Genomic DNA, 14,719 nt, shown 5'->3' on the forward strand with positions numbered 1-14,719 from the left:
GGTTGAAATAACTTTACAGAATCTAATATCACCTTGTCACTATAATAAAGCATTAGGCAGTGCTAAGGTCTAAAAAATTCTTATTCTATATTGTTCTTCTTACATAATACATGATGACCACCACTTTTCTGTTTACATTTCTCATTTTTCTTCATAATTTAAAAATTTATGGTTTACTTTATCTTGATTACACATCTAGGAAGACGTCAATCTTTTTTAGCAGCATGTCTCCAAACCACATTTTAGGATGGATTATTGTTGGAAAGTGTGATGTTGTTAGCTACTACAATTCATAATGTATAAATTTTTGTTAGTAAGGAAATTAATCAAAAGAGTTACCTTTTTCTGACATTTACCTATTTCATTTTCCCCATAATATCTAATGTTTATCCTGGGATTCACCTTAATTTGGGACCTGTGGCTCGCTCGCTCTCCCCACTACCTATGCAAATAAATTCAAATTCAGTGTAAACTTTCATTTTATACCGATTTGTTTTGTGAGAACAAAGTATTGTAAAAAGAAACAATAAATCCCCTAAAGAAACCCTTATATAGAACACAGATGATTTCCATCATCTCCCATGTTTTTTACCTTTCTTTAGGGCCCTTTGAAGAATCTCTGTCTCTGGTAAGCAGTCTTAACCTGGCCCTGATTAACCCAGTTCAACCAAGGACATAGACTATGTAAAGCCATAATTATGACTTATTTGCAAATAGTAGAAAAAACAGTGGACTGAGAATTAGGCGATTTCAGTTCTATCCATGATCTACCTCTAATTAGCTCTGTGACCATAGGCAAGACATTATATTTCCTGGCCTTGGTGTCCCATCTATAAAGAAAAGGGATTAAACCAGATGACCTGTCAGCTCTACTTTAGCTTTACTATTCTATGACCTCTAAGGCTCTGTTCCTTTGACCTGAGATGGAAGTTAGGGCAAGGAGGAATAGCCTTCTCTCAGAATACAGGAATGCAGAAAACTATGTCATTCTAGACATTAACTCAATCTGGTGCATAGTGACTCAACACAGCTATTCTCAGGAGACAAAAATAACTTGGCCTGGGCCCAAAGGATTTATTGAAGATTCTGGAAGCCTCTTGGAAAAATCCAGGAAAATTGACAATCAGGATTCAGGACAGGATAATTTATATTTATCACTTGCTTATGTTGTGCACAATATTTCAGAGATTTCAGAGTACTTTCTTCATGAGAAAACAACTCTGATACATAGTATGCATATTATCATTTCCATTTCACAGACAAGAAAATTAAGGCTGAGAGAGATTGAGATCACAAGGTTATTAAGCAGTAGAGCTGATTTAGTCTTACTCCAAGACTACTAGGGCTGTTTCCACTGTACCACTCTTCTCCTAAGCTATCAGCACTATTTCTTAAAAGGAGAGAACTTGGAAAATATACATTTTTTTTCCTGATTTCACTGGATTAGTTTGATTACTAATATAAATTGATAGAATTCAATAACTGGAAAACTAAGGTACTCAAAGAATATTAACTCAAACTGTAAACTTAGGTATAGTTTAAAGCTAATAGATTTTTTCAGGGTATTTGGGAAGATACATTTCCATAGTTTTGCATAATGTGCATATGAATTTACATTAATTTACATGTTATATTTTAAGAGCCCTAGCTGCAAATATGTAAAATAAAATAAAATGAATTTATTAGTGAACAAGTGTCTTCCGAGCAAATATTCAGAGCCACAAGGAGGAGGAAAGTAGCACCAAAAACCAGCTTCCTCGGGCTGCGGGAAAGGATCCATAAAAGAACTTTCCCCCAAAAAACAACAACCTTGGGCATCCCTGATACACTTACATCTGCAGCCTAATCAGAAATTCAGCATCATGTGTCTGTGCACAAATCATATGAGCCCATGTGTTTCACATTTTTAAAGTGTTGCTTTGTGCAATTCTTTGTTTTTTTTCTGATAGATTTGAACACTTTATTTTTGTATTCTTGTTTTAATAAAAGAAAAAGAGCACATACCTTCTTAATTTTTGTGTTAAAATGTAACATTTTAACACAGTAGTTAGTGTTTATTTAAATAGGAAAGGATCACATGGGTGGCATCCTTGAATTGGCAAGTTAACACACATGACACCAGCAAGCACAGAGCAAAGCGGACAGCCTCTTGGTCACTATTTAAATGCACATACTTCCAAGAGGCACAAATAATGATCTTGTCCTTACATATTCTTTAAGTACATAAAATTTTCATTCTCAGAATGGTATTTAAAATGCTAATGACTTTATAAATTCCAAATCAATTTTCTTCAAATCTAGCAAAGTACATATTTCTTGGTTATGGTTTGTTAAAAAGACTAAGCTTAAAGCTAAAAATTTCAATTATTTGAGAATCAGGCAGGAAAAATAAGTTTTTTCTCTTTACTGTAACTATTTCATGGGGATATAACTTGTAAAAAATAAAAATGTTTTTAAATCAACTTCATAAAAATGTGATCATTTGGAGCTATGACCAAACATAAAAAATTTCTGTTGAAGTCAACCACCTAGGAAGGAGGCCCCTTCCCTGGACCAGCCATTTCACTGGCTCTTCCAGAAACCTCTTTTTCCTGCTACAACTCCGTACCAGTTGCCTCTCTCTCCCTACTCCCCTCCTGTACCCTCAGGTCAACTTAATGATTAGTGAGTCCCTGCCTGGAACCTTCCACACTGTGAGAAAGCCCAGCCCTCATTGCTCACTCTACACAATCAGCCTGCTCCACCTCCACATTAACTGTCTGACTCCCTGAGGACTATGATAACTTACTGGAAGTCATTCCTCAATGATTAACATACTCACGTCCTTGTCATCAAAGTGATTCTGAACCCCAATGTGCCCGCTACTCTGCTCTGCACTGCCTGATCCCTTGTTCCCAACCCAATATCCCATCCAAGAGCTGCCCACCCCTTCCACAGTCCAACTCCTGATCTCATACATGGCACTACTTCACTTCATAGTGGCCTGTGGCCCTCTCTTCAACTCCACCTCTGCTCCTCACAGAGATGGTTATACTAGATCCTATAAAGTGACTTCAACTGAGTTCAACTCTGGAAAGTTCAACCAAGCAGCCAGCCAACAGTAGCAAACATTTACTTTTTGGATATTATCCTATCAAAGCCAACTTATATCTGCACCCTCTATCTACATATACACCTTCTAACTGCTTCAAAAGTGAAAAAGGTCTTAAGAGTTCTTAATGTTAATGAATCTATCGGATCATCATCTGGTGTCATTTCACCTCTTTTTCACATCAGCAGCCCAGTTCTTCGTTCTCACCATAACCTCCAATTCTTGCATCTCTTAGTCCTTTCCAGGCCTTCATTCCACATTGTTTATATTCTCCTCCCTTCCCCATCTTGGCCACTGATGCACTGGTGCAGTTCAACTCTAACTGTCTTCTTCTCTCCAGTCCCTTGCCTCTTCATACAGTCTCCAATCTGCCCTGCCAAACCTCAGCCTTGAATTGCTCCCACACCCAGTTTTCATTCTTATACATGCTGACTGGGCCCACTACAAATTTATGTCACATAGTCTCAACTGGGCTCTCATTGCAGAAGACAACCCCTTTGTATCTCCCTAATTCATTGTCTTATTCACCACAGCAGCTTTTCAAATACTTTTTGTCCTTCCTCAAAATGATCACAATCTTTCCTTCCCACACTCTCTCAGCTGAGAATCATGCCTCACATTTCAATGAAAAAATTGAGGCCATTCTCCAAAAGCTCCCTTTTCTTCTCTTCCTCAGCTCACACTGAAGACACCGTCCACCTCTATCTCTTCCTTCACCCCGTTACATAGAGGTTGCCCTTCTTACAAAGGCCTTGTTCTCTGTCTGCACAAGTGGTCCCATTTCATCCCGTCTTCTCCAGAAGATTGCCCCTTCTGCCGTCTCCACTGCCTCTGCCCCCCTCTACTTCATCACTTAGTTTTAGTCTCTCCCTCTGCTGGTCGCTTCCCTGCTGTCTACAATCATGCCTACCTCTCTTTCATTCTTAAAAAACTCCTCACTGGATTTATCCATCCCTGCTCCTTATCATACTATGCTTCTCTCCCTCCCTTTTGCAGGTAACTCCTTAAGAAGGCCATCAACAACAGCTGCCTCCACTTAGTTTCTTCTCACTGCCTTAACTCTCTGCAGCCTGGCTTCTAATGTCATCAAAGCTGAACACTGCTCTCTCCAAAGTTTCCAATGATTTTTAATTGCCAAATCTAATAGATTTTTCTCAGTCCTCGTGCTTCTTGTCCTCTCTGCAGCCTGTGACACTGCTAATCATCCTGTTCTCCTTGACATTCTCTTTTCTCTAGTTTTTCATAACACTGATCTCTTCTGGTTTTCCTCCTACAGATCTGACTATTACTTCTCAGTCTCATTTTTTGGATCCTCATTCAGATGGTGCCTGCTAAATATGGGTGTCCCACCAGGCTATGTTGTGGGTCTATTCTCCTCTCCCTCTATACCATTTCACTTGAGGATTTCATAAGCTCCTGTGGACTCAATAATTACCTCTATATTGATGATTTTCAAATCTACTTATTCAGTCCTAACCTCTCTCCCAACCACCAAACTCGAATCTCCAACTGCCTACTGGATATCTCAAACTGGATTTCTGGTAAACATCTTAAATCCAACATGTCCAGAACTGAAGTCATTTTTCTTTTACCCCCTTCCTAACACCCCTGTTACTGTCAGTCATCACCATCCTCTCAGTCACTAAGGCTTGTAACCAAGGAGTCATCCTTGACTCCTCACTCTCTCTCTCTTTCACACACACACACACATACACACACACACACACACACCATCCAATCTATTGCCTAGTGCTGCTCATTTCATTTTGAACATTTCTTGTACATGCCCTCTTCTCACCACTGACATTGCCTAGTGTAGCTTCTCCTCACTTCACGCCTGGATTACTGTAATAGTTGCTGGTGAGTGTGCCTGCCTCATCTCTCCCCAAAATCCTTCACAGCCTGGCCCTTCCTACTTTTCTGGTCATTTTACATCACACTCCTTCCACAGAGACACTGGCCTCCTTGACAGTCTTCACATACAGTACTCCATCTCCTGACTCTGGGCATCTTCTCTGGTTGCTCCCCGTGTCTCCTCCTTCTGACTTCCCTCAAGTCTCTGTTGAAATTTTACCTTCTGCAAGAAACTTCCCCGGATCCTCCTTAATGCAAGTGCCTTCCCTTAGAGATGATCCCAAATTCATCCTGGCTATATCTTGCTTACACAGTGTTGTTTATATGCTGTCTCCCCTGCTGGATGAGGGGCTCCTTGAGGGCAGGGATTGCCTCTTGCCTTCCTTTGGACACTCAGCACCTAGCACAGTGCCTGACACATAGCAGGCACTTGGTACATTCTTGCTGACCTGACTTGGGCAGATGTTTTCACAAAGTTCTGAGCAATGTCTAATGCTTAGAAACCTCTTCCTCATCATGACTATCCATCGTCCCTGTCACTGCCCCCACTGGCCCTAGCTCTATTCTGAGAGGAAGCAGAACCAGCTGAACACCTCCTTTACTTGAGATCTCTGAGCAGATTTTCTGCGTTAGACAACCGAAGTTCCTTCAGATGATCTTGGTGTGCATAGCTTTAGTTCCTTCACATTGTCTTGCTCTTCTGGACATGGTCAAACATGCCAATGTCATCCTGCAATGTGGCAGTCATATTTCAGGAAATGCATGTTTTCATTCTTTCACTGAAAAATCATTAAGTTCTTCCTGTGCGCAAAGCACTAAGCTAAGTCAAAGGGGAAATAAAAATTTTAGATGAGATGTTGTCAAGCATTTATGCAAATGTAGGTTGACTGGCGAAGATATGGTCCTAGAGTTCATGGAACTTATGGTCTAGTAGGGCAATAAATCACAAACATACATGATGATTATCCATAATACACAATAGTATATGAAAAGTGAGGTCTGAGAGGAAAATTGTTGATGAGTGGGAGAAAAAGGGAAAATTTCAGTGAGGAGATGATATCTGAGCTGGACTTCAAATGGCTAGGAGAAGCAGGGAAGACCTCCTAGACATAAGCAAAGGCAACCACATATTCTCTCCTGACTAGCTAACAAGGTAAAAAGATCTTACTTCATGAGCCAATCTAATGAAATGATGGCAATGGTGAGAACAGTGAAGAAAGAGTAGAGAAAGTACCATCACACTCACCTTCTCCCTCCCATGATGGATGAAAACTTCAAGAGACAGAGTTTCTGGGTAATTAATAATCAATTTATTAATGAGGCTAGTCAGCAATCAATACAGTAATGGTCACTGATTTCTCTCAGTAACCAACCAAAGGCCCCAAGGAAGACCATGAAAGACCCTACATCCATTCTGAAAAGGATTCTTGATAAATGAACCCTGATGTCTGGACATTTAATTCAGATCAGATATTTCCACGACACATTTAAACCAGCTATATTTGTATTAGGACTATTAGGTCAAATTAGGAAATCTGGCCCCTAATCCACAAAGGCTTTCCACGTCTGTAGCACCTTTCTGATCAGAAAAAGGCATGCCAACCATTATCTATTTTCCTCAGAGTTGGGCTGAGGGTATATCACAGTATTTGCTATATGTCCTTGTTCCAGGAAGGATATTCATGGCATGCCTGAACTTCTTCCTAGATGGGCCATTTTTAAAAATCTTCCTTCCCATCCTAAAGGATGTGTTTTTTTCTTTTTGGAAGAGAAGAAAGAAATGTAGAAGATACTGCTACTCTACAGAAAAAGGAGCAAGTGTAGAAAGACCTAGGTACACTTGCTTTAATGGATGCTGCCTTTCCAGTGGCCTCTTTTTCCTGCAACTACTCTCCTTCAATATAAGTCCTTACTGCTATAACAGTCCAGAGAGAAGGAAGGTGGATGCTCATTTTCGTTTGATGGGAGGTGCGATCCTATCATTTTCCCATCACTGTCAATGAACTCCTTAACCCCAGTAGGAGGAAAAGCAAGTGGAAATAGTGCCTGTAGGAAAACACTCCTAAGATCTTTGAAGAGAGGCACACTCTACCTCCACAAAAAATTTTTTTTCTTAGGAAAGGAGGGAACAAAATGGGCTGCTAGTATCATTAATGCTAAAAGCTTACAATATAAGCTGGATTTTCCCCCATGTGAAGGTCCCTTCTGCATGTGCTTTGAAGCTAATGTTTCATTCTGTGTGTAACTATCAGAATGGAGTGAATCAGGAATTCAGGGCTTATGGGGATGGTCTAGGAATGCAAGATCCTCTACCTCTGCTCTCATAGCTGCCTAAGAAATATCAGGTATAATTGATTCATTAATTCATAGGTTTCACAGGATTTAGAGCTGGGAGGGATCTTAGAAATAATTTAGTCCAATCTCTTAAAAATAAGAAAAGTGAAGTCCAAAGAAATGACATGACTTGTACTGACACATGCAGGAAGTAGCTGAGCCAGGCTCAAGCACAGACCTTCTGATTTCTAAACATATTTTCTTTCCATTATCTCTCTACTCATTAAATAATTTACTAATCACCTAAGTACAAAGAAATGTGTGATATGCAAAAATACAACCAGGGAGCTCCTGTTCATTTCATTAAATAAATTTTCCAAAACTTCAAATCCTTAACCTACAGCCCCCAGAACTAAGACACTAATTACAACCCACTCACCATGTCTATCCTCTAATGAGAAATGACAGAAATATTTGTACAGGAAATAAAGTGTGAAAAGTACTGTTTTTGTACGTTATCTCATCTGATCTTCACAACAACCTGGTAAGGCAGATTCAGTATAACAATTATTATACCTATTTTACATAGGAGAAAATTGAGGTTGAGAAAGGTTTGATGATTTGCCTGTGGTCAAAAGGCTAGTATGAAGGGAGAGATATGAACTGAGGCTTACTCTAGGCCTGAGATCTAGGGAATGTCGATATTGCACCATGCTGATTCTCCAAAGTATGAATTATGACAAAGCATTCAGAACTTTAGGACATCAAGGAAAACAGCACTGAAAGAAGCACGTGGAATATAAATAAAGTTGGTATAGATATTGTCATTTACCTGCACAAGCATCTTCTCTTGGAGAGCCATCTGAATGTCTTGAATGTGTCTCTGTTTCTAAATTTCTTTGCATAACCACTTGATTTTCAAATCTGTTGGGTCCTAAGTAAAAGGCTGTAAACTTCTGTTGAATGTCAAGTCCTACTATAAGGTGAAAAAGTAAGAACATTTTGCCATATTCTATTTGAAATCATTTATTTATATCATTTCAACATAGCTATAAGAATTAAAGAACCAAATAAACCCAACACCTGAAACTATAGAAATTCGATATTACAAATAAAATTGTCTGTATCTAAAAACAAGAAAATCCAAACAAAAATGTCATAGCAATTAGAACTTGATTATCTTGTTTCTTAAAATACTGGATGTAGCCTCATTTTTAGGTTGGGAATTTTATTGACACTTTGGTTATTCTTGCCTAATTCATTTAATGCAGAGAGTTATCTTTGAAGTTCAAGTATATTATGTAAAATGATATATAATGTCATGTTTATTGTTTTTATTTCTCAATATAAAAATATGTTAGTTTGTCAAACTAGAAATTAATTATATCTTTATCATTTCAATTAACTTACCATATTCAGAACTAATTAGATTAATGCTAAGTTCTTCAGATTGAAGAGCTCTTTTAACATCAATTTTTTTAGTCCAATTTCCAGTTTTTAGTAAAAGAGAATCCCTGAAATATATAGGAATGTAATTTTAAGAAGATGATGCAAGCACTGAATGAAATACAACTTAATGACCAGGGGCTGAAATGTTTCTAAGTGAGGTTACCTGCAGTGCTAAAAGTTCATTTTTATGGTTCTCATAACTAGCTTTCTTCTTTTCTGCGGATGGAAGAAATGGCAGCAATTGCATACACTTTCTACCCTCCCTTTCTTACCCCCAATGACACTATTACATCAACATATCAAACTGACTCATGAATGAGGTCCTGTGGCCTTTTGTGGTTAAGTTAGTTAGTTGTGGTTAAGTTAAGTTAGTTAGTCTCCATAAGGGACTCGGTGACCAAACTTTTAAAAAAAATCACTGCAATATGAAAGAGCTGGTTCTTTGCATGTCCATTCATCTGTACAGTGCTGATAACAGGCACCAACAGGAGAAACAAGGATAAATAAGGGTCCTGACCCCTAAGGAATTTAGAATTCAACAGAGAACATGTGATGCATAAAAATAACTGCATCCAAATGAAATGTTTCATTATTTATTTCAGGTAGACAAAAGAGACCCTAGTGGTTCTTAGCGGGAGAGTTCATTTGAACAGGGCTAGACTCATAAACAGCAACATCACATTCATCTTCTTATTATAAAAACTGACGAGACTGACTGTGTCTGCATAGTATCATAATAAAAAAGTGAAAATTTCATTAAGCAACATGTTGCTTTGTCTACGGACCACTGAGCTGTTTAAGCCCAACACTAAACTGGCCAGTTGTGTTGCCCTCTCCAAGGTGGCCATCATGGTATTTTGATATGATATTCAGAAATTGATACAGGATGTCTTCAATAGGGACACAAGGGGACAGATAAGCTTGCCAGCTAGTACAGAACCTTTAGGATTCTCCCATCTGACTCAAATTTGGAAAGTGCCTTCCCTATGGGTTGGTGCAGCAGCAAGCGCCCCAGCACACCCAGGAGGGCCTGCTGCACAAGTTCTTAGATCTGCTTTTCTAAAAGAAAAGCAACTTTTGAGGGGCCAACAATCTTCTTTTATTACATTCACCAACAGAGAAAATACAAGCAGAAAAATAACAACCAACAGACAGAGCTTCTAACTGTCTGACCATAAACAATACATACATCACGGAGAAACAGATCCAACTGTCTGACCATTACATACATACATAGTGACCAGAGAGAAACACCAACATCTGGCTTTTCACAGGGGGTGGGGTGAGGGTGGGGTGGACTCCTTAATGGCTACGCAGAGTCTCACTGGGCACACAAATCTTCTTCCAAAGAGCTAATACACCAGATAAATTTTGTCTAGATTGTACACAGTGGTTATGGAGGGATGCTAGATTTTAGTGTGGAGATTACAGGACAAATTCTGAGTTGAGTGACTAGGATTTTGTACTAACAGGAGTCGTTGGACGGCCTATATGAACAAAGCAGTCAAAGATAAGAATTTGTTCTACTAGCTCCTAGGGGCAAGGAGAAGAGCCTCCTCCCACTACTGCAGACCACAGTAAGGGCCTTCCATTCTCTACTCAGCTGACAGCTGCACAGCTGCTGTCTGGGATAATCTAAAACAACACAACAAAATGTTATCACTATTTGAAATCTCCTTTAGGAGTTAAACTGAGAAATCATTTTGTAGAATCAAGATTATGCAATTTGATAGTTTCCACAACAATCTTGTTTCTCTTACTTTTTGATGGGTACATGTTTTTTTTAAAACCGTATTATTTAAAAACATATAATCTGAAATGTTTTACTTACATAAGTTTATGTTTAAAGACCGTCTGGTTATCCGCATCTCCTATCATCAGAGTCACGTAGTGAGAATCCGGGGCTGTTCTTTTAGTCCGAAGTTGCTCAAAGTTTCTTAGGGAGACGGTTACTAAGATTTCAGCGACTGTGTTACTATATCTTGAAATCTTAAAGAAAATACAGTCATTGAAGTGTTAAAGTGAACTAATCCTCCTCCTTGGCTTCAGGGCTGTGTTAAGGAAAGCTGCACTACTGTGGCCTTGGCAAGACTCTGGGCATTCCCCTATTAAGTCACACGTTAACATGGGCTCTTTTGAAAGAAACAGAAAATGAAAGAGATTTAAGAGAGGAACATACCTGCTCAACTTCCACTTCATACTTTGGTAGATGTGTCACGGTTTCTTTGATTTGGTTTCCAAAAGGGGGATGTCTATTTAAAATCTGAAAGTATTAATATCATTACATTTGATTAAAATACTGAAAACCTTCTAAGCAGAATATTGCTCAGTCCTAAGTTTTAGTAGCATTTAGCACTTATAAAACGAGAAAATTCCAAAATATTTGGTAGAAATTAGCCTAGAGAGGGAGAGTATTTTTAAAAGAAATAAAAATATAAAAGTTATGTTTTGGGTGGCATCTAAATAGCATTCAGAATAAATGAATATTAAATACCAGCTCAAGTTCTCTGGCATTGATATCTTCTATTTTCTTAAAGGAAGTGAGACCTGCATTTACCATGGCATTTGACAATGTTACACCTGTGAAAAATTAAGCAGAAGACAGTTTTTAAATCAACTATTTCCAATAAAATCTATTCTATCAACATTTAATAAGCATGTGAATGAAAAATGAGATAAAGCTCATTTTAATTATGAAAAAATTTCAGGTTGATGATTAAATTCTTTGCAAGACTATGACCAACTTTTTCTTGTGCCATTCATGTTTTTTTTTTAATAGTAAAAAATATTTGGTTTCATTTCTCAGTAGAGAAGGGAGAGTATTTTAATGGCTAACAGGGCAAGTATTAGGAAGTGATGAATTAGTGCCTATGAGCGAGAAAATGCAGCATCATTTTTAGTGTGAAGTAGTGATATTCTAAGAGCACAAAAGACGTAGCACTGCTCCACCAAAGGGTCTCTATGTCTCCTTCCTGTGTCACTCTTTCTGTGTGTTTTTCTCTCTCTTTGAGCACTTGTTTTCATCTATGCATGTCTCTATATTTACCTCCACCTCTGCTTGTCTTATTCTATGTACATGTCTCCACACAGTGCCTCTCTCTTTGTCAATGCGCTTTTGTTTCCTCCCACTTTTAATTTATCCTCCACACTAGAGTTTACTAATCCCTCTATCTTCCTCACTTAATTGAACAAAATATACTTTTATTTATTGCATTTACCGAATATTACATAATCTGTTGTAAAAGTAAACAAAACATTTTTAATGAAGTTCCTTTTTGTTTCTGTTATCTTTAACTGATAACCCCTCCCCTTCTTCTGGCTCATTGGCCTTTAACAGATACCAGCCAATAACCTAGGAGACTGAGATTCATGGAGATCACACGACTTGTCCAGGCTCACAACCTACAAAGTAGGACTGGAACCCAAAACTTCTGAGTCTAAGGAAGCAGCAATATTGTATTACTAATGAGAATGCTGAGACATAACTAGACAATAAGATTGGATGCAGTCAGGTATGGCCAACAGCGGGGTGCCTTGTCACTAGAATTAAAATACATATTGGAAAAGGTAGATTCAAATCAAATGCAAAATCTAGTCTTGGTCTGAAAAAAATAAAAAAGAAAAGTACTTTATTTAAACCTTTCCAAATTTTTCCAGGTAACTTCAAATTATAGAAAGGTAAATAAAAATTAGGTTATCATGAGGAAATGAAGGTATCACATTTAACTGAGTAAACATACACTGTTTTGGATTTTGAAAACAGTATTGGAGATATACTGCTGATATCCATTTTCAAACTTTTTTTTAACTTCATACCTACCAATTTTTTCCAGCTGTTTGGATATGTGCAGAGAATTTTCCCAAAGTTTAGCACGAAAGCATTTAGCTAAAATCAAACTATTTAAGAGGACTGCAAATTTCTTTTCTTGTGCTGCCAGACACTCTGACAACCCTAAAAGAAGAGAGGTGATGTTCTGGTCATGAATTATAGTATTCTAGCTTAGTAAAAAGCACCAAGAAATCACATTAAACTTTATCCTACATTTTGTCATTCTTGTGCCGCTTCTGAAAATCTTAGCTGTGTCTTGTGTCAAAGCAAAGTCCTGAAGAGGAAGGCATCCGAGATGAGCCTGAATAAGACTGAGAGGGGGGGAAGGAAGAGGAGACTTTATATTCCATATGAAGGTAATGTATTAGCCACTGCTGATTAGCCCCTCCTTGAATCTCTGCTCTCTCTTCCCATACTTCAGCCACTTGGTCTATAATCTATTTCTTCCCACTCCCTGAATACAGGTGTGCCCCAAGGTCTGTTCCTTTTTTCTCTTACTAACTTCTCCTTTCAGGAATCTCTTTTCCTCTCATGAGTTTATTGATTATAGAAGAAGCTTATAACTCTGCTGTGGTGGAAAGGGCCCTGGGCCTAGAGGCAGGACACAGGTGGGTTTGCACCTGAACTCTGACATCTTCTGCCCACATGAGCATGGACACATCTCCACCTAGGGCAGCAAGGTGGCACAGTGGATAGTGTGTGGGTCTGAAGTTGGGAAGGCTCATCTTCCTGAGTTCAAATGTGGCCTTGGACCCTTACTCACTGTGTGACCCTTGGCAAGTCACTTCACCTTGTTTGTCCCAGTTTCTTCATCTGTAAAATGAGTGGGAGAAGGAAATGGCCAACCTCTCCAGTATTAATGCCAAGAAAACTCCAGATGGAGTTCCAGTGTCACACACACAACTGAACAACAACAAAAATGCCTGCAGTACTTGCCCTTTAGGGTTATGAGGAGACACAACAAAGACAAGACATATAATGTATTTAGCAAGCTTACTAGGAGAATGTCAGCAGTTCCTTTTTCTCTGTCCCTCTTCCTGCTGCCTCTGATGAGGCTTGCTAAGTCATCCCCCAAAATGAGGCCATTTGCAGAGGCTTTCTCTTCTCCCTTCCTTCTCCTCCTCTCACATCATCCCCCACGACCTCTTCCTTCATTCCCATCCTAGTTGAAGAGGTGGGCCTTCTACGTACCAGGGCCAGAACCTTTTCACCTTTGATCTTCTACCCTTCTCTGTCTCTGTCTCTGTCTCTTTCTCTTTCTCTCATCTCTTGTTATCTACTGGCTCCTTCCCTGGTGCCTACAAATATGATGTCTTCCCCTTCCTTAAATAAAACCCAATTTAATCCTACCATCCTCACTAGATATCATTCTGTCTCCTACTTCTCCCCAGAAAAATTCCTTGAAAAATCTCTGCTTCCACTGAAGAAATGATGCAGACCAGAACAACAATAATACATTTTAAAAAAACAAATACTAAAAAACCAAGTGAACTCTGATGAACTGAAAAGACCGTGCTTGTCGCCAAAGCACAGATGAAGCTCAGGACAACTGGTGTCATACTGTAGACGCTCCCAGATGTGCTGGCTGTGTTGAGACTGCATAATTGTTATTTTGTGTCATTGTCAGGGGGAGGGTGGGGAAGTGGCTTATTGTGACTGGTATAAAGAAAAAAAAAGTCTTTGCTCCCTGTCATTTTAATTTCTTATAAATCCATTGCAATCTGGCTTTCAATCTACTGGAATCACTCTCTCCAAAAATACCAAGAGTCCTCCCACCAATCCTTCCTGACCTCTTTGCAGAAGCTGGACACTGTTGACTGCCTTCTCCTGCTGAGTACTCCTCTCTGGGTGTTTGTGACACATCTTTCTTGGTCCTCTTCCTATCTGACCGCTCCTTCTCAAGCCTCCTTTGCTAGATCTTCATCCTGTGACGCCCACTAACTCATCTCCTAAAGCTCTGTCCTGGCCCCTTTTCTCTTCCCTCTCTATGCTCTCACATTTGGTGATCTCACAAACTCCCCCTGCATTCAATCGTATTTCTGTTCAGTCCTACTCTCTCTCCTGAGTCATAGCACCAACCACCAGCCCCTCTGAGGTTGCCATGGATCTACACTCCATATGTATATTTGTGTATACACGTATACATGTACATATATACATACATATCCTTTCCTTCATTAGAATGTAAGCTCTTTGGGAGCAAGGCTTGTACTTGCTTTTTC

At 39.0% G+C, this 14,719-nt stretch overlaps 1 protein-coding gene across 3 annotated transcripts in view; it reads right to left on the minus strand.

The window, feature by feature from the left end:
* HFM1 (helicase for meiosis 1) overlaps positions 1-14,719 on the minus strand; it is a 130,225-nt gene that overhangs the window by 39,739 nt on the left and 75,767 nt on the right. For all 3 annotated transcript variants that reach the window (XR_011975754.1, XM_072649058.1, XM_072649059.1), the window contains exons 24-30: positions 12,711-12,808; positions 12,489-12,620; positions 11,163-11,248; positions 10,848-10,931; positions 10,500-10,657; positions 8,630-8,733; positions 8,052-8,195 (exon numbers count right to left, since the gene is read on the minus strand). Coding sequence is in view for 2 of the 3 variants with exons in the window: in XM_072649058.1 (XP_072505159.1) it covers positions 8,052-8,195; positions 8,630-8,733; positions 10,500-10,657; positions 10,848-10,931; positions 11,163-11,248; positions 12,489-12,620; positions 12,711-12,808 (806 nt within the window). In the remaining variant the exon portion in view is untranslated. The remainder of the gene's footprint in view (positions 1-8,051; positions 8,196-8,629; positions 8,734-10,499; positions 10,658-10,847; positions 10,932-11,162; positions 11,249-12,488; positions 12,621-12,710; positions 12,809-14,719) is intronic.

Source organism: Notamacropus eugenii, chromosome 2, assembly GCF_028372415.1.
Source record: "Notamacropus eugenii isolate mMacEug1 chromosome 2, mMacEug1.pri_v2, whole genome shotgun sequence".
Taxonomy (NCBI): Eukaryota; Metazoa; Chordata; class Mammalia; order Diprotodontia; family Macropodidae; genus Notamacropus; species Notamacropus eugenii.